This window comes from Pinus tabuliformis, chromosome 8 (genome assembly GCF_031772625.1).
Source record: "Pinus tabuliformis cultivar Carrire ecotype Pingquan chromosome 8, CPIR1, whole genome shotgun sequence".
Taxonomy (NCBI): domain Eukaryota; kingdom Viridiplantae; phylum Streptophyta; class Pinopsida; order Pinales; family Pinaceae; genus Pinus; species Pinus tabuliformis.
Window position 1 is genome coordinate 1902278751 of NC_142294.1, and position 25165 is coordinate 1902303915.

General features: G+C 39.7%; 1 protein-coding gene and 1 pseudogene across 1 annotated transcript; one reads left to right on the forward strand and one right to left on the reverse strand.

Annotated features, from left to right (window-relative positions):
• Positions 1-446: 446 nt before the first annotated feature.
• Positions 447-4028, reverse strand: LOC149244023 (transcriptional corepressor SEUSS-like; annotated as a pseudogene).
• A 3496-nt stretch (positions 4029-7524) lies between these two features.
• LOC149244024 (uncharacterized) lies at positions 7525-9163 on the forward strand. Its single transcript, XM_089371379.1, has 2 exons — positions 7525-8760; positions 9050-9163. Exons 1-2 carry the CDS (start codon positions 7525-7527, stop codon positions 9161-9163), a joined length of 1350 nt encoding a protein of 449 aa, XP_089227505.1.
• Positions 9164-25165: the final 16002 nt, after the last annotated feature.

A 25165-nucleotide genomic window follows, 5' to 3' on the forward strand; every position in this document is an offset into this window, starting at 1 on the left:
CCCCTGTTTATTGGTCTTGGTTTGCCTCAAAATGTTCGAATCCAAAGAAGCATGCCCTTTATCTTTGATTATCCCAAATATAACAGATTGCCACGTCCTTGATGTGCTGTCCACCGTTTTCATATGTGAAGGCAAAAGTTCTTGCAAGCTGTTTGACATATCCTGAACTGTGGTAAATGTGCTCACTTTATGACAAAAAATCTAAAGTTGGATTCGAACACATGTTTCCTCCACCTGTCTTGACCTTGTTGAAAGCTGATGGCTTCAGATGATTCCTCATAGATATTCCCTTTTCAAAATTCCCGCTTGTATTTCAAAACCGGTTGACTGATATTAGATTGTTTAGCTTCAGCAGTTTCGTAGCGCGCTACAAAACTGCTGAGTGTTAGTCCTCATCTTCAGCAGTTTTTACATTCAAAAGTCCTTCAAGCTTTTAGCATTCAGCATCAGTTACACAGCATGACTTTATATTGAGATATGTCAAAGCAACAAGACTTCAAGAAATTTGTAGTTGGTGGCAGAAAACGGGGTGATGTGAAGATTGGCTTCTTGGCATCATAAAAACAGAACTTTGGAACCTGAGCTCCAAGAGCCAAATTTGCGCCAAAAAATGATTTGATTGTTCCTATGTCCTCCCAGTAATCATTAAAAAGATATGCCTGTACATTGCATTCTTTTGTTGATGTAGGAATAATTTCTGATCCAAAATCATTGGCAGTTGGGTATCTAAACCTGAGAAGCTTGAGAAGAATGTCTATCTTGAAGACATACACACCTATTGATGCAATGTATGGTTTTTTGTTAGCCTCATTGGGTGACAAATCAAGCACTGTTGTGTCCACTTTTATAGCTTTTAGATCAGCCCCCCTTGGCTTCTTACTAAAATAGAGCATGCGACCTCTATCATCAATTTTCACGAGACCAAAATCAGAACCACGACTGTAATCCATCGAGACACATGAAATTTTGATATCAGCCTCCTTATCCATGTGTTTCTGGTATTTTTGGTGACACAACAAATTGTCTGGTGACGTTACTGAGCTAGGCATTGAGCCAATTGCCCCTATGTTGTTGAAGTCAACACTTACATTGTTAGTCAAACAATTTCCAGCCAAGCCATTTGAACCTTTGAGATTTGCAGACCCATTACCATTTGGGACCAATCCATTCAAATTCTTCATATCACTCCCTATGACACTATTAACACCTAAAGTGCCTCCAGTATTAGTCCCCCCACCACTGGGCTGGAAAGGTATTCCTCCATTGAGCTGAGATGACATCATCATCTCCTGTATAATGTGTTGAACAGAAATTTCTGAATCATTTCGGCCAAGATCAGTAGTTGGCACAGGCTGCTGTTGATATAGGTTAGAAGTTGCAGTAATAGGAGCCCACTGAATAGAAGTAGATGTTAAGGTAGCAGCAGAAGAAGGTTGTACAGAATTTGAAACAGATGTACCTGAATTTGCAAAAGATGGTGCAGAGTGGAGCTGTGACTGCTGGACAGAGTTTGAGGAACCAACAGAAGGAACTTGAATAGTGCTTCCAAAAGAAGTTGTGACACCACTTAAGAGACTACTCTGCCTGGAGTTCATAGAGTTCTGGTGAAGAAGTCCTGCTATGGTGCTTGTAGAGCTTGTATGGGAGGTTGAATTGACTGAATTATTTACATTATTAATAATATTATTTGCAACAAGCTTTATAGAAGTAGGTTGACCTGCACTTTGTTCACCGCTCAATGTCTGTGAACCATTCTGTTCTTGTGGCCGTGCCACCTGATTTTGAAGCCCAACAGACCTTGGAGTTCGACGAGGAAAATTGTTCAGGCTTTCAATGGGTCCAGTTTTATTTTCTCTGCTAAAATCAATTAGATCCTTCATGTTGTTCACTACCTCTGATATCTGAAGGCATCGAACATATCTTTTTGTATACCCAAGATCATTCACCAAGGGCACCTCTAATGTTTTTGCTAACTGACGAGCAATCGCAACAAACATGTTACAGTTTGATTGTAGGTCCTGGGGAGAAAGATTTGTTGTGCCATTTTGCATTGAAGTTTGATACTTCTGTGTAATCGCACCCAATTGAGATTCCTGTGGTATCAACAACCTTCGAGGAATGAGCTCCTCGTGACTTCTTGAACAAAATTCCCATGAAAAAAAATATTAAGGTCTGAGGAAAAAACAATCCAGAGTTGACCATCACGCACAACACGAAGTTGCTCAAATACACTTTCCTGTATTGCTTTTTCATACTCTAGCACAATGTGGCCTGAAGGAGTAGTATATTCACGAGGCATATCTACGTACAGGAGTTCTTCCAATGTTCCACTATCATATTTGATTTTGCAAAGCCTTGGTAAAACCTCCACCGTAGTTTCAAAGCCTTTGCCAGGTTTTGTACCACATATTTCACAATGCCACACATCCTGAGGGAAAACACCTGTTGTTTGGCGACCACTTCCATATAATGAAACACACCAGCGCTTCTTTGCTTGCGGACCAAAATACTCAGACACAAATTTTCTCCAGAAATCAATGCTATTATTTTCAGGCCGATGTTGCTAATGAAACATGTACTGCATCAACCACCGGGCACACATTCCAGGCTCATATACAGGTGATTTTGCAGGGGACCCAACTTGCAAATTCTGCTGCTGAAATTGTTGTAGTGGTTGCTGTTGTAATTGAGATCTTTGTTGTGGAAGCGTGTGTAAACGCTGCTGATGCTGCTGCAGAATACGTTGCTGCTGCTGTTGATGTTGCAGAAGCAATGACTGATCACCTGGTTATCACCAACTACAATAAAATCTCCACGAGATTGAACATATAGTGCAAGAATATGATCATGATGGCCACATTCAGACTGTAACTCTCTTGAACCATCATCACGGAGCTCCCATTTGTATAACTGAATCTTTTGATTGATGCCAGCAAGCAACTTTCCATTAAATGCATGCAGATTGTAAACAGAACCCTTTGTCTCCTTCTCAATGACAACTGCAAACATGTGCCAGTACCAAGACACCTAACGACCTAAAACACAGCGGATTCTGATAAATATGACAGTTGGGTGAGATTTGCCATGGATCAGCATAAATCCCCGATTTCGTAACACAATCAGTGCAAAATCGGTGTTTTGCGCTACGAAATCACCTAGATTGGGTTTCTGCGCTACGAAATGACCTAGACAGTTTCGTAGCACACATGAACTTTGAAATGAGTTTCGACATATGATATTCATATGAAATATGAGATCAAGGATAGCTAAAGCAGAGAATTGACCCCTTTTGACATACCAACAAGACTCTAAAACTAGACCCAAAACTGACACCAACCCTTTAACAAATTTAAAAAATTGATGTTCAGAATTTAAAATATTTTTTCTTGAGTGATAACAACGGTTATCATTGCATGGCACCGAGACCTCTTCTGCAATCAAACTTCAATATGTATTAAGTTGAATCTCTTCAAATCGATGATGTTGGTATAGACGCCTTCTCAAACTTATAGTGAATATGCCCTACGCTCAATAAGAGCTATTCCAAAGCTTGATACCTCATAAATTGGTCCGTAAATCACTTGCCTTTATCATATAGCCTTATGATTAAGAAATTAGTCTGCAAGTTCTTTGTCATAGATCCTTACAACTTCAAGGATTTTGTAATGATGCTTTATTAATTAATTCATAGAGATATGAGGTCAGGTAATAGGTCAGAGAGGGGAGGTGAGAGATAATTATAAATTAATTAATGCTATTGTTAATATTAACATTAAGTCCTTACTGTGGAAAATTTTTGAATATTCACCAGAGAACCAGAGAGCGGGCGAACAGGGCGATTAGGGTTCTGAGAACAGTTTCGACGGTGCAGACTGCAGGGCACTGGCTCTATTCACGGGCCGGACCAAAATACCTGTTTCGCAATAGCGCTGCAGGGTACTAGGGAAGCAAAATGGAATCTCCTCAGGGGAGGGCGTCAGAGCCCTCCCCCAGCGCAAAAACCTCGCTGCACGGTCCTGAGCAGGCATTTGTTTTTGGATCTATCGATAAGGAGGTAATGAACCAAGAGAATAGGCATCAGCACGGAAACAAGGAGATAGGAGGGCGGAAGGACAAAGCCAGCGTCACACAAGATAATGGGGAGAAACCTGAGGAAGCTCTGAAAGTCTCATCGGCCACATGCAAGCCTATAGCCAAAGAACGGCCTAGAATAGAGCTGTCGGGACACAAGATTGACAAGAGAATAGAATATATGAGGGATCATGCCCTTATTGGGAAGTTTATAGGGTTCTGGCCGACAGAAAGGGCCTTATATGGATGGATTGCAGCGAAGTGGAAACCCAAAGGAGATGTCACCCTGCAGCTAGGGCCGAAAGGCTTCTTTACTGCGATCTTCTTCTGTCTTGAGGACAAATACAGAATCCTGGGAGCAGGGCCCTATTTTTTTAACTCGGCGGGACTGTATCTGAGGGAATGGATACCAAGATTTAACTCGGACAAGGAAGATCTCACATGGGCGCCAGTCTGGATTAGAATGTACTCACTTCCAGATGAATATTGGGACGAGGACATTCTCAAAGATATAGGAAATGGATTAGGGGAATACATCAGGGTAGCAGAAGAAACAAAAATGCGCAGATACACCTCTTATGCCCGCATATGCGTCTTCATGCGACTGAATGAAGCTTTGCCAGAATCGGTAAGTCTCTCTCACCGTGACGAAGAATGGATTCAACCTCTGACTATGAGCATGTCCCCTTTCGTTGTAGAAAATGCCATGCTCTTTGGCATCTTTTCCGAGACTGTCCTCTGAATGCCAAAGCCAATACTCCTGATCCCTCAGAAACCCTAACCCAGGATGGCTTCACAAAAGCCCCCAGCCGAAAGCGTGCGCACAAAAAACCTACTAATGGGAATAAGCCCCAGCAAAATAATAACCATGGCCCAGCTACAAAGAACAGTTTTGAAATTCTAGCACGAACCTCTGATGAGCATCCCCCGATCTCCGAGACTAACCCAGCTCCTCCTTCTTCCTCCTCCCATCCCCCTCCTATAGCTTCCTCATCCAAACCTCAATCCCCCATTATCAATCCAGCAATCCACTATGAAGGACAAAAAGAGACGGAAGGGAAATGCAAGGATATGGAAGTCGATGGAAAGCTAGACCCCCCACAAAACTCAGAGATTAATATGGAGGGAAGCAACCAAGTGCAACAGATGGAAGAAGAACCAGAAAGCATAGATCTGAACGGCCTAGACATTATAGAATTAGAACTAGCATGCAAAAAGAAAGCATACGATAGTATACCAGAGACTCAACTCAACAAGCTGGAAGTGGTCATTTCCAGGGCCTTTCAACAGCATCAACTAGGTATACAGCCAGGAAGCCAATGGGATGGAAGCCTTCCCCCAAAAGATACCAAAAAGAGAGGAAGAAGAACGGATCTTCAGCGAACGATCGAGATTGGGAAAATCCTGGTAGACTCAGGCAGGTATGATAAATTGACGAAGTACTATAAACCCTCCATCAATAGTTGAACCATGAAGCTAGTATCATGGAATGTAAGAGGGCTTAACGGCCCACGAAAGCTCAGAATGTTAAAAAACATGATTAAAATGGAAAAGCCGCAACTGTGCTTTCTCCAAGAAACCAAATGTAACAGCTCAACATTAGGCAGCATTCTCTCCAAAGCTTGGCCAGGTTGTCGATCGGTTGCGGTGGATGCCTCTGGAGCTTCGGGAGGGCTGGCTATAGCATGGAATACACAAGCATTAACTCTTTCAGATTTTCACGCCTCCCATCACCTCATCCAGGCTGCCTTCCACATTCTAGGTACGAATATTCATGGAAACCTCTCAAATGTTTATTTCCCGCAGGATACAGGAAGCAAAATTGCACTTCTTGACACCATAGAAGCCTTGAACAACAATAGGAGGCACCCGCTCTGGATTATTGGAGGGGATTTTAACATGATCACCAAGCTAGAGGAGAAGATTGGGGGGAGAAATAGAATGGAACAAGAAAATACCCACTTCAAGGATTTTATTCAGAATACCTCTCTCATAGATATGCCTTTTTGTAATGGAACTTTCACATGGAGCAATCGCGGAGCAGGTAAGCATCAAATTGCATCCAAACTGGATCGCTTCCTCATATCAGATAACGCGGTTCACCTTGGAGGAGATATTTCAGCGGCTATACTTCCTCATACAGGTTCGGATCACTGGCCGATTGCCCTCCAATGGCAAAGACCAGGCAACCTGACCAGAAGACCTTTCCGCTTCGAAGAGTTCTGGCTCTCGCATCCCTCATTTAAAGACTTTGTCAAAACTACATGGACATCCTTCATCCCGCCAGAAGGGTCCAAGATGTATCAGTTCCAACAGAAGCTCAGGTTTTTAAAAAATCACCTAAAGCGTTGGAATAGGGAGACCTTTGGCAACATCTTTACAGCGCAACAAGACCTAAACAAGGAACTAACGGAACTCCAACAAAAGATAATCACAGAGGGGCACACTGAAGTAACTCTGGAACAGGAACGACACATCCACAGCCAACTTGAGGAAAGGAGGAAACAGGAGGAAATATATTGGAAGCAAAAGTCCAGAATCAGATGGCTGAAGGAAGGTGAGCGAAATACCAAATTCTTCCACAGAACTACTGTTCAACGAAGAATGCACAACAGCATCCCTTACATCCAAAAACAAGGGGGGGCAAAAATAGAGAAGCATGAGGAAATTGAGGAGGAATTCCTTAACCACTTCAATCATGTCCATCGAGAGCCTGAAGGAGACAGGCGTCCGGCTATCGAAAGAATAACCAAAAATGTGCCAAAGCTCATCACGGAGGAACATAATGAACTTCTCCTTCGCCCCATTCTGTCTCAGGAGGTGGATGAGGCAATGTCCCAGCTTAAGGAAGGAAAAGCCCCTGGCCCGGATGGATTCACCACCACGTTCTTTCACACCTTCTGGGAGCTAATAAAATTGGAGGTATGGCAAATTGTAGAAGAATCAAGAGCTCTCCATTAGCTGCTTCCCTCTCTAAACTCAACCTTCATCGCCCTTATCCCTAAAGAGGAGGATTCAATCACCCCTGACAAATATAGGCCGATTGCTCTTTGCAATGTCATTTACAAAGTCATATCTAAAGTTATTGCGAACCGGTTAAAGCCCCTCTTGCCCCTGCTCATCTCTCCGGAACAGTCGGGGTACGTGGAAGGGAGACAGATCATGGATGGAATTCTCCTCACGCACGAGATAATACACTCCCTCAAGCAAACTAAGCAGGCAGGTATGATTCTCAAACTGGATCTCTCTAAGGCTTTTGATAAACTCAGCTGGACTTACATTCAGCAAATGCTAATAGCCTTTGGATTTTGTTCTATGTGGATCCGCTGGATCATGAGTCTAATTACTTCAACTCACTTCTCCATCCTTGTGAACGGTATCCCCTCCCGCCCCTTCAAACCTTCCCGAGGAATCAGGCAAGGTGACCCCCTATCCCCCTTCCTCTTTGTTCTAATGGCTGAAGGTCTAGGGCGTCACATCAAAAATGCCCTCCACTCTCATCAGCTCAAAGGCCTCTCTGTTCACAACACCCCTGCAAATTCTCATCAGCAGTTTGTTGACGACACAATGCTATTTGGCTACCCATCTGTCCAGGAAGCCTCCTGCTTCAAAACCCTGCTCAATGATTTTTCTGAAGCCTCTGGCACTAATGTCAATTGCTCCAAGTCGCAGATTTTTTTCTTTCACACTCCTCCCTCTGTCAAGACAGCGGTTGCCCGCATCTTGGGATTTCCCTCTGCTACCCTCCCCTCCAAATACCTTGGAGCTCCTCTCACTGCCTCAGCCATAAAGCATTCTTCTTGGCGATCTCTCCTTGAGAAGCTCGAATCCCGTCTTAATCTCTGGACTTATAGAACTTTAAATCTAGCCAGTCGTGTGGTGCTCATCAAGTCGGTCCTTCAGGCTATGCCACTCTATCTGTTCTCAATCCTAGCAGCGCCGAAGTGGGTTTTAAAAAGAATAAGGAATCTTCAGCGTGGCTTCCTATGGGGTAGCTCGGCAACTAACCGTAAATGGGCTCTAGTAAAATGGGCCACTGTCTGCACTCCCAAAGACAAAGGGGGCATTGGACTGAGAGACCCAGAGCATAGCAACTCCATCATGAGCGCCAAAATTTGGTGGCAATGGGTCACTAATCCAGAAAAACCTTGGGTCAAACTCTGGACAGCCAAATATGCCAATAACAGACCTCCGGAGGAGCTCATCAGGTTCACTCCCAATGACAAAGGCTCGCTAATATGGAATGCAGCTAAACAACACTTCCAATTAATTCAGCAGCACAGTTTCTGGGAAGTGAGGAATGGCAGAACGACAAGATTCTGGACAGATGCATGGAACCAGATGCCAAAGCTCAACCGCGTTCTTCATCCATCTCCGGAATTCAACAGGCAGGAGCAGCAGCAAGAAAAGATCCAACAGTTTTGGATGCAGGAAACGGAGCACGGCTTCAGGAAATGGAAACAGGGTAATCAGTTAATCTATAACACAAACCTTCGGGATGCTGAGCAGCTGGAGAAGGAGCTTCGGAAAAGAAGTATCAGACATGACGAAGGCAGTGACATCCTTCGATGGGGATACCAACCAAAAGGTGCCTTCACTCCTTCAGAGGCTTACAAGATCGTAAGCAATATCACCACCCCTTCTGACCCAATCTGGAGCAAAATCTGGGAGCTCGGATCCTGGCCCAAAGTCTCTTACTTCCTATGGTTGGTAGGACATAAAAGAATCCTCACTTGGGATAAATTAAGAAGCAGAAACTTTCATGGTCCATCCATTTGTCATAATTGCAATCATAATGAGGAAACTCTCCAACACCTCCTGGACACCTGCCCCCTAGCCAATCAGCTATGGGAAAAGGCAAGCTTCAGATGTCAAAGAAGATGCAGAATGGAGAACGACATAACCAACTCTTTAAGACACTGGCCACAGAAACCTTATAAAAGCGAGCTTCTCAACTGTTTGTGGAACATAATCCCAGGGCTCATCCTCTGGAGCATCTGGAAGGAAAGGAACAAACGAATATTCAAAAACCAATGCTCTCCGATCGAAGACATATGGAATAGGCTTTGTGGGAATCTCAAAGAAACGTTGATGCTCCGATCCTGGACACAGGAGGATCTTCCTTCTCTAAACAATGAGAAAGGCATTCTAGACAACTGGCAACTGCATCTACCTCAGGAACTTCATAAGAACGGCCCTGCCAAAAGTAGCATCATCAACAAAGGCAAATGGACCGCCCCCCTAAGCATTCCTATAAGCTCAATTTCGATGGTGCCTCCAAAGGCAATCCTGGAATGGCCGGCTTTGGAGGAATTTTGAGGAATCATGAAGGCACTCCCCTGCAGATATACTTTGGAAACATAGGGTGGGATACTAACAACTCAACTGAGCTAGAGGGACTTTGGCAAGGGCTCATACTCGCTTGGAATCTCAACCTTCAACCCCTGGTCGTGGAAGGAGACTCCCAGATTCTTATAAACATGGCCAAGCGCCTCCAGAATGGCTCTCAAGCAAGGAAAATTGCCACTAGCTGGAGGCTCGAAGCAAGGCTGGAGGCTATTGAACAATCGCTCCGCAGCAACAGAGCCATTTCCTTCAATCATATAAAAAGGGAAGGCAACAAGGTTGCTGACCTTCTGGCCAATATAGGGGTGGAAAACGAGAATACCCTTCTCACTGGAAATACCACCATTATACCAAATATTGTCCAGGCTCAGGAATGCGCTAGCCTGGTCCAAAGCGATGCTGCTTCCCCGGATGCGGGTGAAAGGACGTGTGGCAGTGAGGAGCCACATGCTAGCCATGTGCTGCCTCAAGCTTAAGGCTGGCATTCAATTCGATTTTCGCCGCCGAGGAATAAGTGTACAGGTGAACATCAACTGTTATTCAATGCAGTGTCCGGTTAATTGGTGCGACTGCAAAATGTAGTTATGGCGAACAGGTCTCGAGGGAATGATGCAGAGTTTAAAAAAGGTGGTGGAATGGAGCTGGTTCACGCTCAGTATTTGGGTTATGAAGTTCAGGCTCCTACATGTGTTATTGTTCTCCAGGCTACAGCTCTCGCTGTTAAAGCCATCTTCCAATGTGCTGAGGGCCGTATCAAGCCCGGAAAGTCTGTTGGGTGCTGTCTCTGGTCTGTTAGGTGCCATCTCAAGTCTTTTGGGCGCCGACTCAATTCTGCTGGGTGCCGTTTCAAGTCTGGAAGGTCTTCTTACCCAGCTTTGCTCCACTCCCCCGGTGCTCTTGCAAAGATGGTCAGACCCCGACAGAGATTGCTCAGCCGTCGAGGTTCTGCCCGGGGAGGGTCTTCTCGTCCTCCAATCACAGAGCCCCAACTCCACTGTTGCCGCTGTCATTGCCATAGAATTGCTGAGGCCAATCCCCTCCAAACAAGCCAATTCATGGACTCCAGTAGCCCAAACTCTGATCCGGAACCTTTGCCTGCCTTCGGTTCTGCCATCTTCACCTTCTGCAGCTCTATGGACAAACCCCGCATCAATGCACACGTTTCGGTTCTATTCCTTGAGGAATCTCAGGACGGTGACGGAGGTCCGCGCAGCAAGGGGAAGCACCCAGGTGGAAGCTCAGAGGACGTCAAGGAGAGGCCAGCGGTGGCTCCCGAGCAAGCTCCTAACCGCCCTCAGGCTCAGGAGGCGTCGACTTCCAAGGAGGTCAATGTCGAAGAATGGGACTCCTTTCCCACTGCAGAAGAAAGAGAGAAGTATGGATGGTGCAGGGTGGTCGAGGAGGAGCCGGACGAATAGCCATCCATTGGTTCAGATTCTCTTCCTCCATAGCTGCTCAGGTCCTGTTTTGGTTTTATGTCTATGTCTTTCTGGTTTAAAATCTGCTCTTGCTATGTCTGTATGGCCCGAAAGGGAATTCGCTGAAAGTCTTTTGATGCCCCTGCGAGGGATGAACACTTTTGGTCCAGTGCCCCTGCGCGGGATGTCTATGTTTGGTTTGGATGCACTGTCGTGGTATAATGCCCCTGCGTGGGTAGTTTTGGTTAGACGTGGTGCCCCTGCGAGGGCTGTTTTTTGAGAAATCCCGGTCCAAAGAGCCACAGTTGGCCTAGGGTAAACTGACTTTGTGAATGTAATGTTTTTCTTGTTCCTGTAAATAATAGAATAGAATAGTTTTATCGAGAAAAAAACATTAAGTCCTTACTATACACTTAATAATTATTAATATGCACTTAATAATTATTAATGTGGTTGATATATGTTTATCAGTTTATATCAACCACATTTATTAATGTGGTTGTCTATATAGTTGATATATGATTATCCTCGTGTATAAACCACATTTATTATTGTAGTTGTGTTAGTTTTAAGTCAAAATTCAAAGAGAATGTTTGTTTCCAAATATAGTGATTGGATTAATGTTTTCAACAAAAACATTATTTAAATAAAAAATGTTAAATGAGAAATTTTCAGTTGAATATCTTATGGTTAAGAAGAGTTCCGTGATATGTGTATATATGTCGACTTGCGGGTGGATGGAGACTTTTTTTTTTTTAATCGGGATTGAATCTCCAACGAATATGCTTGGGATATGCTTCCTTTGAGTGGTCAATCACCGATTGTGGTGCAAGGGAGCACGAAGCATTGGGTTTTAGAATATTTGGAAGTGAAATGAAAGTGAAAAATGACTTTAAAGATTGCTTTCCAAGTATTCGCAGTGGTGACATTAGGTTAACATAATTGAGTAACGTGGGGTTAATATAAACAATGGAATAAAAATAATTATTAATTTATATAATAATACTTATAAATTTAAATATATCTATTTAATGACTTTAATTTTTATTATTTTAATAATAAATTATTTAAAAAGATAATAATTGTAAATTGAAGAACAATATAAAATAAAAAATTTAATTTAATTAAAAAAACATTAATTTAATTAATTATAAATGGTTAATAAAAGAAAATTATTTAAAAAAAATAAAATTAATTTAGTTATTAATAATTAATTTTAAAAATAATGGATATTTTAAAATAATGAAAAAATATTTAGCGAAGAAAACCATAATAATTATTAAAATTAAAAAAAAATATTATAATTAAAAACATAATTAAAAAAGATAATAAATGGTTAATTGGTAATTTAAGGAAAATATTTTAAAAAATACAAATTAATTTAATTAAATTAAAGAAATATTATTTTAATTAATTATAAATTGTTAATTAGAAAATGATTTAATAAAAAAATTAATTATTAATATTTAATTTTAAAAATATAGAAAAAGAAAATAGATATTATAAAATAGTGAAAAGAGTAATTAATGAAGAAAATACTAATAAATGTGAAAGCGATTAATGAAAAATTATAATTATAAATGAAAATCAATAATTAATAGAAAAAATAATAAATGATAAGTTGAAAATAAATAAAAAGAAATGTGACCGATGAAAGGGAAATGAGAGTCATTGGGGTAAGAAAATGTTGCTTTTGAGTTGTTGGCTATCAAGCTGGAGAATTAGACGTGTAGTCATTGAAGGGCTGTTTCTTCTAGTTTGGTATAATCTGTGGCAATTTAAGGACAAGCGGGCTTTGTAGATGTGATGTATAGGTTTTTCATGTTTCAGATATGGATGATTCGGACTATCTGTATCATTTTCTGCAATCATGTGGGGCTTTTCTTCAGCTCAATCAACAGCGTTATGTATTGAAGACCTTCATATTTTCTTAATATAAATCTATGTTGGTTTTTTTCTCTGAAAAACATTATATTTCCAAGATGGCTTAGAAGGATTTGTGGGCTGGCTAAAGGAAGGTAAGTGTAAACGATAACAATGGAAGTGTCAAGAAGCTATATTGGGGCAGTAGGGTCGTCGAATTGCATTTTTTTGGATGTTTGTGAGATACAGTGTTTTTCGAGGTTGGGCCGAGCGTAATTGGTGTTATGCTCTCGATGTTGTTTTGCTGGACTTCTTGTCAATATTTTGGTTGGGCGGTGTTGCGATTTCTTGAATTAAATTGGCTCGGTGACTCGAGTTACGAGGATTTGCTTTGCCTAGGTAAATAACAGTATGTTCAACTTTTTTCTTTTGTATTTTGTATGAGAGTTTCTTTATAGAATGTCAATAGAGACAGTTAGTAAAAAATGTAAAACGACCGTGTGAATGCATAAATAAGAAAAATAACAATGTGAATGTTATAAAGAAATAAGTAATCACAATGTGTATACATAAATAACAAATAATAGTGTGAATGTTAGACATGAATATAACCTTGGTGAAGGAAACCACTCAAATTGCACATTATATATAAGTATTGAATTGCTATTGCGTATGCAAGTTCGGAGTCGGATTATAAAGAGGATTTTTTTATGTCAAATAATATTGGACCATAAGTCCAAGAAGTTGTAATGAAGTTGCAATGAAAGTGAATTAATAGGTGGAGAAAAATTGACATAGTGTAGAACAGACTAACCCACAAGAACAAAAACCATAGGTAAGCCTTATACAACGCATAAAAACAATGAAGGGGCTCACCCTGGAATACTCAATTTAAAAGAAAAGACCTTACATGAAACCATGGACCGCTCAGGGCTCCAGCGACCAGTCTTAGACGAGAGTTGTCGAGGATAAGAAAAAGGGATTCAATAAAAAACCTGGCGCATCGAGACTTAGATCAAAAACCATATGTACGTAATAGGGAATGTCGCTCAAATCCTTGCGTGTCGAAGCTCCAACGGAAAAACCTACATAGGAGAGGCAATGCAGCAGAAAGGGATTGGTTAATTTCGAGTGATATTATGAGGGAGAATAAACCGTTATGAAAAAAAATGAAACTTAAGAAACATAAGGAACCTTTTATGTGCACACGAGTGCACGGGTCAACAGTTGGGGCAGTCGGTTTTCTCGCACCCCATCAGCGATCAATTTGCTGTATGTGGTGTTGCGCGGCAGCTTATAGTGTTTCATTGAGAGTGTACGATTTATTGTGTTTGATGTGATGGATTCGCTCCGCAGCTTCGACTATTATATCTGCTCGCTTCAGCATATATATGTAATCTGTTGCTTACTCAGGGGATGTACTTCCCCTGAAAAAGGAACCTTCCATGTGTAGCTGTAAGGAGTCGAGTCGTTATTGAGGGAAGAACTAGTGCTATTGACCATTTAGCGTAACAAATATTTTTTCAAATTGTCGTCTTACGAACCTGTGATAACATTGTTTCCTGGCAAGGTTGATAAATTCTATAAGGGAGAAATAAATAACAAAAAGAGCGTTCTTTTATAATCCATAGGCTCTGCGATAGTTGAAAATGGGTAAAGCATGTCACTTGGAAACCATAGTCCCTAGTCAAGACATCTAGCAATAAAAAAAGTCAATGTTATTAAAATAATAAAAAAATTAATTAAAATAATTAAATAATAGAAACAATATTTTTGTTTGTTTGTTTGTTTGTTTTAGTTAATAATTATTTGTGTAATTATTGTTATTTTTATAGTTAAAATTATTATTTTAAATAAAAAAATTAAATGGTAGTTTTTAATTAAAAATATTAAAAATTAATTGATTGATTTTTAATTACTTAATTATATATTGATAAATATAGATAATTTTTAACTAATTAGGATGGCATCGACGTGATAGGGTTAGGGCCATAGGTCTATGGGTAAGAAACCCAATGTCCACACATAATCCAGTAGCTAGGTTTGTAATATACAGTGATGTGTAAAATAAAAACGGAGAAATAAGGAACAAGATGACCCCGAAATACTGAACTTAATAACAGAAAGAAAAACAAAACCTTGGACTGGTCATGGCTCCTGATATTGGTCTTTGACGAGAGACATGGAGGGTAAAAAAAATAATGAGGTAATAAAAAACCTGACGCCTGGAAGACTTCGATCCAAAGCTTTGATAACAAAATATAAAATATGCTTCAAAATCCTTGCATGTTGGAGCTCCAAAGTGAAACCATGCATAGCACAGGGGATGCGACGAAAAGGTGCTAGTGCAAGCAGTGTCTCTTGTCATGTGCACCTTTTGTGTCCCTGTAGGAAGAACCCAGTATATAGACCACTCTGTCGAAGAACAAAAACTATGATTTGCCAAACATAATGGAGTAAGCAATAAGACAAACAAAAAGGTACTATAAAAATTAGAGGGCATGCAATGACAGTGAAGGAGTAATGAGGATGGCCTGGGAACGAGAATCTGTGGTCGAGGAACGAATATGTTTGTAGTTTGTTGAGTTGCGCCCTTGACAAAGTATGGAGGCTCACCATTGCAATGAGGACATATCTCCTCCCGTTATGCGAGTGACGAAGAATGAAATTGTTTCAAACCCTTATGCCTCATAAATGATTCTGCAACGTAACCCTATGTTATATCGGCTAACAGATTGGGCCTTACACAAGTATATGGCTAGGAAGAGGTCATATTCAATCGGCCAATAAATGGTGAAAATGTCTTAGAGTCATGGTATGTTCAAAACGGTGTGAAACCATCAGGTGGCATGAAAGGGAACTTGTTTGCAAGAGTTTAGAGACCTCGCCATGGTGTCATTTACGAAAATAAATGATTTCAAACAATTAATAAATTAATAATTGATTAATAATAATTAATTATTAACTAAACCATTAGGGGAATTTTGAGGTCTATAATGTGCCACTTAAGAAAAATGTACAACCAAAATAAAATTTATAAGAACCAATAGTATTCAATATGATGATGTCAACCATGGGGGATGATTCACCATTTGTGGAGTAAAACAGTGAAAATATTAAAAAATAATAAAACTAATTTTTCAACTCGTATTTTCAACTTATCATTTTTCGTGTAGTAGGGTCCATCAAAGTATGCAACATGGGTACTCCTTGAATGAGGAATAAAATTATGCATCTAATGAGTGTTTCAACTCGAAATTTGAGTAAACCCATAGGGAGATAAGTTGAAAATACGAGATGAAAAAATAGTTTTTTCTTTTTTCTTTTCTTTCTTTCTTTTTTTTTTTCTTTTTTTTTTTGGTTTTTCGCTCTAAAATTTGATGATGTAATCTAATATTATTTTATTATTTCCACTATTATTTTATAATTTCCTTAGGAGGCCCATTTTAGACCTCAAGATTTCCCTAATGCAAAAAAATAAGTAGTATTAATTAAATATGAATTAAAATACAATCCCTAGTTTAGACATATATCACTAAAAAACTCATTTCTATTAAAATAGTTAAAAAAAACAAAAAACAATTATTTAAAAAAAAACAATTGCTATTAAAATAAATACCCCTGATCGGGGTGAGATCCAGGAGGAGGAGCAATCTAAGATTTTCACTACCGCCATGCAGTTAATGACAGTACAACAAGCGGGGTGGCATGGCCACACCCACACAAGCCTTAGCATGTGCGAGATGTCCAGGAAATTAACTCACCATGAGAGAGGGTAAATGGCGAATTCAGATTTGAATTTGATCGGACTTGATGTACCTAGAATATTTATTTACTCTGCAAGATTTTGGTGGCATAGGAGTCTCTCCTGGGAAGTTCTCAGAAGCGAAGGTTTTTCTCAGGCTCAGGAAGCTGAAGGCACGTCACCTCCTCTCCCTCTCAGTCACTCCTGGTATGTTCAGATTGGTAACCCTATGAGTCCAATGCTTTTTGTGATATATATATTCTATATATGGTTGGGGACGGTCGGCCCATACACGACATTATGGAATAATTCTAAGTGTAGCTCTCTGGTGACTGGTTGAGATGAGGTCCACCCTCTTACCTACATATCGGAGGTTGGGAGACCTATCAACATGAAACCCCTAATGAATTTTAGTAATCCCAACCACCCAGAAGTTTGGAAACCTTGTGATATGGATATTTTCTGATTTTTGATAGATGGAAGGATTGCATCTCGTGTTTCTAATTATAATTCCATATGATTTCTAAGATAGAGACATCATGTGACTCGTTATTGGATGCTCTGTCTTATTCTTGTGAGGAATTCAAGTATCGGACTGAAAAGAATCTTCAGGAGAACTGGGATGGGTTTTTGATTCAAATCCAGGATGACAATGAGAATATTTTTCTTAGGCTGCGGTTTAATGGTTTTCTTTGTCATTTTTATGTTCCTGTAGCCCCTACAGGTTCCTTAATTCTACTGACTTGTGGGCTCATCCATCCTGGGCATGCTCCCGATCATTTTCCTGCTAATGGAATTATGAGACTTGTAAACTGGACACCTTCTCTCTTGGTGCATCTTAATTATCCATACAATAATAGACAATCTAAGCTCATGGCTTGCCTGGCTACGCTTCGAGGTCGCACACCTATTATAGGTTGGGGTAGAGGCTGAGATCGTGGCCGTGGGAGCATTAGAGAAATTCTGAGGTCTAAAATGGCCTTCAAAACAAAAATGTACAACTAAAATAAACTTTATAAGAATAAATAGGATTCAAGATGATGATGTAAACCATGAAGGATGATTCACCATTTTTGGATTAAAAAAGTAAAAAACTTATAAATAAATAAATAAATAACTACTTTTTTCAACTTGTATTTTCAACTTATCTCCCTGCGATTTTACTCAAAATTCAAGCGGGATAACTCATTGGATACATAATGTAATTCCTCATCCACGGAGTACCCATGTTTCATACTTTCGATGGAGCCTGCTACACGAAAATGAGAAATACATGAAAAATGTGATTGCAATCACATTTTTTCATGTTATATTTCTCAGTTTTTATGTAGCAGGGTCCATCAAAATTATGCAACAGGGGTACTCCTTGGATGAGGAATTAAATTATACATTCAAAAATTTCTCCCACTCGAAATTTGTGTAAAACCTTACAAAGATAAGTTGAAAATAAGAGTTGAAAAAGTAGTTTTTTCTTTTTTTCCTCTAAAATTTGATGATGTAATCTAATATTATTTTATTATTTCCATTATTATTTTATAATATCATTAGGAGGCCCATTTTAGACCTCAAAATTTCTCTAATTTGGGCAAACATGTGCTTTTAGAGGACAAGTACCTAATACCATAACTCAATCTGCCATAGCTACTTCTAGAGCATATAGAACTAACACCCATCGCGGGCCTGCGAGACGGTTGGTGAATGAATGGGAAAGATTGTTAATCAGGTCAATATCAGTGACCAGGAAATCATAAAGGAATTGGGGACATGGTTCCAGACCTAGGTCACACTTGTGGTCGTTGATCTCAGTACATGCAATCTCTATTCACATATTAGGTGGTGAAGACCCTTCTAGAGAAGGCTTTGATGATAAGGACTATGGGCATTTAAGGTCATGTAGAGGAAATTCTAGGTATTCAAGAGGAATTCCAACTAATCCAACACCAAATACAACAACAAAATGTTCGCCTTGCTTGCATAGAGAAGCATATCCCTTGGTTTCCTCTCACTGAGTTGTCAGGCTCTAGTGCCAAAGACCCGACATGAGTTGAATCTTCATACGATTAGATTATTCTTTAGATGACTATGGCTTTTTTTGTTGTTTCAGTCTAGTTTTGAATAGATGATTAGAAAGGACTCTTGGTATATATGGTATAGTTTTTTGTTTATAAGGGTCATAAAGACTGTCAAGTTTTTCTTGTTCTCTTGACAATCTCAAACTACTTAGATTTTGGATGGCCTATAATGCAACCAGATAGTCAATTGACCTGGTTTCCCTATGGGCAGGTTTAGATCATCTAGAGTTGGATGTTGATCTTGTATCACTTGCTTATTTTTGAAAAGTAATGAAAAGATTCTGCCAAACTTACAAAAAAATAATAATAATAATAAAACCAAATGTTTTAAATTATATAAAATTATTGTTTTAAAAAAGATAATGTTAATAACTTCAAATCAAATAAAATAATATTTTTATTGCAATAATAATTGAAAAAAAACAAAAATTCCTACCCATATTATTAATTTAATAATTAAATTAAATAAATGAAATTTTTTTGGTTTGTCTTAGTTAATAATTATTTGTGTAATTATTGTTATTTTTATAGCTATTTATAATTAAATAAAATAAATGAATTTTTTTGGTTTGTTTTAGTTAATAATTATTTGCGTAATTATTGTTATTTTTATAGCTATTTTTTCTTTTAAATAAAAAAATAATAATTGGTAGTTTTTAATTGAAAATATTAAAAAATTAATTGATTGATTAATTAGTTAACCATATATTGATAAATAGATCATTCTTTAATCGACCTGGTACAGTTAGAGCCATAGGTGTTCGGCCAAGAAACCCAACCACGCATAGTCCCTTGGCCAGGTTTGTAATATAAAGTGATGTGTAAAATAAACAACAAAAAATTTCATTTGTTTATGCAGAAGAAAAATTTAGATGTTACATTATATTGGAAGGCGGAAGAGCGATAACCCTAGCGGAGCCTTAAACTCTGCAGAACAATAAGGAATGATTTCACCTTAGAATACTGAACTTAACAACAGAAACAGAAACAAAAACGAAACTCTGGACCAACCATGGTTCCAGTTATTTGTTTTCGACGAGAGACTTGGAGGCTATAAAAAAAAGGAGGCAATTAAAAAACATGTCACTTGGAAGACTTGGATCCGAAGCTTTGAGAACGAAATAGAGAATATGCCTCAAAATCCTTGGGTGTTGGAGCTGTATGGGGAAACCCTCCATAACAGAGGTGATTTGACAGAAAGGAACTGGTGCCGGTAGTCTCTCCTGTCCCTTGCACCCTTTGTTGCGTTGTAGGAAGAACCCGGGATTAGACCACTCTACCGAACAACAAAAATTCTGCTCTGTCGAACATAAGTAAGTAAGAAAACAAGAAAAGTCAGAGGGCCATTCTGCTCTGTCGAACATAAGTAAGTAAGAAAACAAGAAAAGTCACAGGGCCTACAACAACAGTGAAGTGGTAATGAGGATGGCCTGGGAATGAGAATTCATGGTATTGCAACAGAGAGGTTTGTAGTTTGGTGAGTCGTGCCCTAGACTCTCCATTGCAATATGGACAAACCTCCTCCTGTCATGTGCGCAATGAAGAATGAAATTGTTTCATACCCTTCTCCCCCGCACAGGTGTATGTTTGGGATGAGGTCATATTCAATCGACCAATAAATGATGAAAATGTGTGAGTGTCGTGGTATATTCCAGATGGTGTGAAACCATTACGTGGTAAGAAAGGAGACTTGTACGCGAGAGTTGGGAGACCTTGTGGCCGTGTTGTTATTAAAATAAATAATTTCAAACAAATAATCGATTAATAATAATTAATTATTAATTAAAATAAAAATCAAGTATTAATAATTAAATATTAATTAAAATAATTATTGAAATGATTAAAAATGTTTAATTAATAAATAAATAAAATAACAATTTCATGGTTAATTTAATAAAAAAATTATTATTAATAAAAGTAGTAACGAATATAAATAATTATTTTAATAATTTAAAATGATTATTAAAATTATGATTTAAAAAAAAAAAAAACAATTATTTCTAAAATTATTATAGAGAAAGCATGGCATGTCATTTAATTTTAATGCGATGTGTTAAAATTATTAATTTTAATAATTTTATTATTGTTGTTTTTTTTTTTGCTAAAGCAAGAGACGGACCTTCTATTAACATAGGTTGAAAAATGATTTACACAGGTTACAACAGACGCACAGAGGTGCAAACTCCCAAAGTACCCATAAAATCCTCCAAAAGTCAAACAGAAACAATGCCTAGACTGCCCTGGAACCATAAGCGGGCTAGTGGAACCAAAGTCCGTGCCTCAAACTCACCATTGATTTGTCTCCTTCCTATCCGGCGGTCAAAAACAAACGCGCGCAGAAAAACCCTTAAGTTGCTCGATCAATGTTGACCGTTGATCTTTTTCGCCTGATCCAACGGCTGGTGTCCATATCGCGCGGCTTAAAAGCCCGCTGAATACTGCGCGATGAAGGTGGTTTGCTTTTTCTGTAATCTGCCATGTGTTGCATCCTGAGTGGAATCGCTGGCTTTTTAGAAAAATCGTCTTTGGTTTGGATGGCGCTCAATAAAGGTGGTAAACCATTAGTAGTTTTACCCTTTTGGACCCACCAACTTGCACGCCAAACGGTGGCCGTAGATCTTCCCTCTCCGGATCTGACGGCCACAAGCCAAATCAGACCGCATATTCGCTCGTGGATTACCCAGCGATGAAGGTGGTAATCACTTTTCTCCAGCCACCACACATCGCTTGCTGAATGGCATCGTTTTTCCTCCGAGAAAACCCCTCCCAGGTCAGAGGGCACCCGATGCAGGTGGTCAATCTCGAGCAGTTTTTGACCCCGATTTTCTTTTCCTTTGACCTCCAATGCATTGCACAAGGAAGACATATCTGGAAGGGGGGCCTCCTGAATGGAATGCCTTATGCATGGTGTTGTAGCTCTGAGACGATCGTCTTGGTAGCATATTCTTTCATCTCTTCTCCTGTCACAATTTCTGCCATTGTTCCTGCTTGCAGAGGCACCCTTGGAGAACCGACAGTGCATATCCTTAGATAAACTTTTTGATGTGAACTTAATCTTCATTGACATGAAGTAAAATTCTGTCTCTTGATCTGTTCTGGTGCTGCTATCTGTTGGTGAGGGCCCGAGATGAGCATTCCTTCTTCAACCTGTCATCCATTACCTCCTCCCACCAGCAGCACAAGTCAATATGCTTGTTTCGAACCCCCTCATTGGCAAGCCAGTCCGCTACTTTGTTGGCTTCTCTGCGGACATGCACCAACCTAAGAGTTCTTAGCACTCTTAGGTGTGATTGGATTCTTTGGTAGACTTGCAGAAGCCGCCAGTGTCCTGAGATTTTCTCTAGTGCTGCTCTAGCGTTTATCCTCTTCACCGAATTAATGACTAATTCCGAGTCAGCCTCAATGATGACATTATGTATGTTGTACTTGAGCAGTGTTTCCAAGCATAATTCCATAGCCATGAGCTCAGCCATATTGTTGGTTGCTCTACCTAGATAACTGTGGAAGATTACCTGTATGTTTCCTTCCTCATCCCTCATGACCCCTCCATACCCTGCTTCTCCCGAATTTCCTTTTGAGGCGCCATCTATGTTAAATTTTACAAAACCTTGTGAAGGAGGTTGCCAGAAAGTCTTTTCTGCTGAGGTATTCTTGTTGATCTGTATAGAACCACATGGGAGATTAACCTTAAGCTCTAACTTCTCCAGGATTCTGGCCTCTCTTTGTCCTATGGGTTTTCCAGTAGCGACACCTCCCAGTATATGAACAATCTCTTTGAGTTGCTTAAGGATTAGCTTTAGGATGTTGTTCACTGGGCTCGCCTTACCCTTGAAAATCCTGTTGTTGTGCTCCTTCCAAACATTCTAGATTAAGAACCCTGGGGTCAACACCCAGGCGGAGTTTAAAATCTCATTATCTGAAAAAAATTTCCACCAGTTTTTCAGTGTAGCAATGATGTCATTTACATGTCTATCTGTCTTCTCAAAGACATCTCCAACCCAGTTCCAAAGTGTTGTAGTGAATGAGCATCTATTCAAGATATGATTAGTGGTTTCTTCCTGACGTACACACAGGTGACATCTTGAGGGGCCAACAAAGCCTCTTTTCCGTAGGTTATCCCACGTTAGAATCTTGCCCTATTGAACCAGCCACTTGAACAGTTTGACTTTCGTCCAATGAGGATTATCCCAGAGTTCTTTCCACATCTTATCAGTGTTTGAAAAATTAAGCCCTGTGTCTATCCTTTTGGCCTCTTTAAGGGTGAAGAGACCTGCCTTGTTCTTTCCCCATCTTAATTGATCGTCCAAGGTTGAGCTTAAGATTTGTCTCTTTTCCAAAAGACCATTAAGGGCTATAGCTTGAGTATTCAACATGCCCATTTCCCTGTAATCTAGAAGTTTCCATATTCGCCATTTACCATTGTTCCTTGATTGATCCCAATAGTCACTTACCCTCCTTAATCCTTTGTTGATGGTATTTGTGTGAATGTCTGCTAATTCTTCACTGCGGAGATTGTCCTCCTGCTGCCAATTATCCTCCCAGAACCAGGCCAGATTTCCATTTCTGATCTCCCAGAAACTATGATTTTGGACTAGAGCCCTATTCTCCCATGCCCTATTCCAAATTGGTGAACCTTTCACTTGTCCTGTCATTCTTATGAGGTTCTTCTCCTACCAATCCCTAGCATACTTTTGCTTCCATAGTTTTGCCCAGGGGGCTTGTATTTCTTTTAGCCATCTCCACCAGACTTTGGCTCCTAGAACTCTGTTAAGAATTCCTGGGTCATGAAGACCCAGGCCACCATGGGATTTAGGTTTGCATACCTTGTCCCATTCCACTAGGGCCCATTTCTTCTTTTCTTCACCTTTCCCCAGAGAAAGTCTCGCTGAATGTTTCTTATTTTAATAATTACACCAACTGGTGTCGAAATGGCTGATAGCATATAGATAGGGATGGATTGGAGGATAGCCTTAGTTAGAATCAACCTCCCTGCTAGATTTAGGGCTCTATTTGTCCATTTGTTGATCTTATCTCTTAGCTTATTTAGAACAAGCTCCTAGATTTCCTTGTGTAACGGTTTGTCAGTGAGGGGAACTCCCAGGTACTTCGAGGGCAATGACTCTCTTTGAAAGCCCAAAATTCTGGAAAGATTTCTTTGAATCGAAATGTCCGTATTGAAAAAGAAAATCTTTGATTTAGTAAGACTTACCTCTGTGCCTGCAGCCATAGCAAACTCACTCAGAATCTGCTTAAATGCTTTGGCTTCCTTGATTGTGGGTGTGCCTTGAAGCATAGTATCATCTACAAATTGTTGATGAGTCACTGTGTCCCCACCTTGCGTGAGTCTCAGACCTTGAATTCTCCCTTCCTCCTTAGCAGCATTGATTGCCCTCCCTAACCCTTCCATCATTAGAATAAAAAGGAAAGGAGAAAGAGGATCACCTTGCCTGAGACCTCTGGTAGGCTTGAAGGTTTTGGAGGGAGAGCCGTTGAGAAGAATTGAACAGCTGGCAGTGGTAACTAGCGCCATGACCCACTTAATCCAATTGTAATCAAAGCCATAGGCTTTTAGAACTGCTCTTATGTACGACCAACTAAGTTTATCATAGGCCTTTGCTATGTCCAGCTGAATTATCATACCTGCCTGTTTATTGGTAATGAGTGAATGAACCACTTCATGTGCTTGAATTATGTTATTAAGAATTTGTCTTCCTTCCACATATCCCGTTTGCTCCTCTGACACTAGGGAAGGGAGGAGAGGTTTGAGACGGTTGGCAATTACTTTGGATATTATTTTGTACACCACATTGCATAATGCTATAGGTCTGAATCTGTCTGGAGAGGTGGCCTTTTCCTGTTTGGGGATTAAGGCTATGAAAGATTCATTGAGCGCCTTCAAGACTGTTTTAAATCTTCGTGAGTCTTCCACTACCTCCAGAATATCCTATTTTACTATCCTCCAACAAGTTTTGAAAAAGTCCACATTGAAGCCATCCGGGCCTGGTGCTTTCCCATTGTGCATCTTTGTAATGACTTCCTCAATCTCTTCCTCTGTTACTGGTCTGTTGAGATTGTAATTCTCTTCTCTAGATACTAATTTAGGTATGTACTGAGTAAATATTTTCGTAAACTGATATCTATCTACCGTAGTTTCCTTAGCAATTCTCTAAAAATGCTGGACTAGAACCTCTTCCATCTCTTCATGAGTGTTTCTTTCTATTCCCTACTGATTTGTAAGTTTCACAATTCTGTTATTGTTTCTGTGAGCTATGGTAGATCTGTGAAAGAATTTGGTATTTCTCTCCCCTTCCTTAATCCATTGAACTCTTGATTTCTGTCTCCAGAATATTTCCTCTTGTAGACATCTGTTTTCCCATTCATGTTGCAGTGACTCTGCCATCTCTTTTCTTTCATCTGTATAGCCTTCTGTGATGAGAATTTGGTTTATTTCCTTTAGTTTCTTTTCCACTTCTCCTTTAGCTTTGAAGATATTGCCAAATTCCTTTTTATTCCACTCTTTGAGTCTATTTTTAATGTGTTTGAGCCTGCAATGTAGAAGGAACATCTTTGTACCTTGAAAGTGTAGCTCTTCCTTCCACCATTTTTCAATGTTTGTGAGGAAATCTGAATGTGTGAGCCAAGCATTCTCA

Coding starts and splice junctions, on each gene's coding strand:
- LOC149244024 (XM_089371379.1), top strand. CDS start 7,525: ATGGCTGAAGGTCTAGGGCGTCACATCAAAAATGCCCTCCACTCTCAT. Junction 8,761..9,049: donor AGCTCGGATCCTGGCCCAAA/GTCTCTTACTTC, acceptor ACATAATCCCAG/GGCTCATCCTCTGGAGCATC.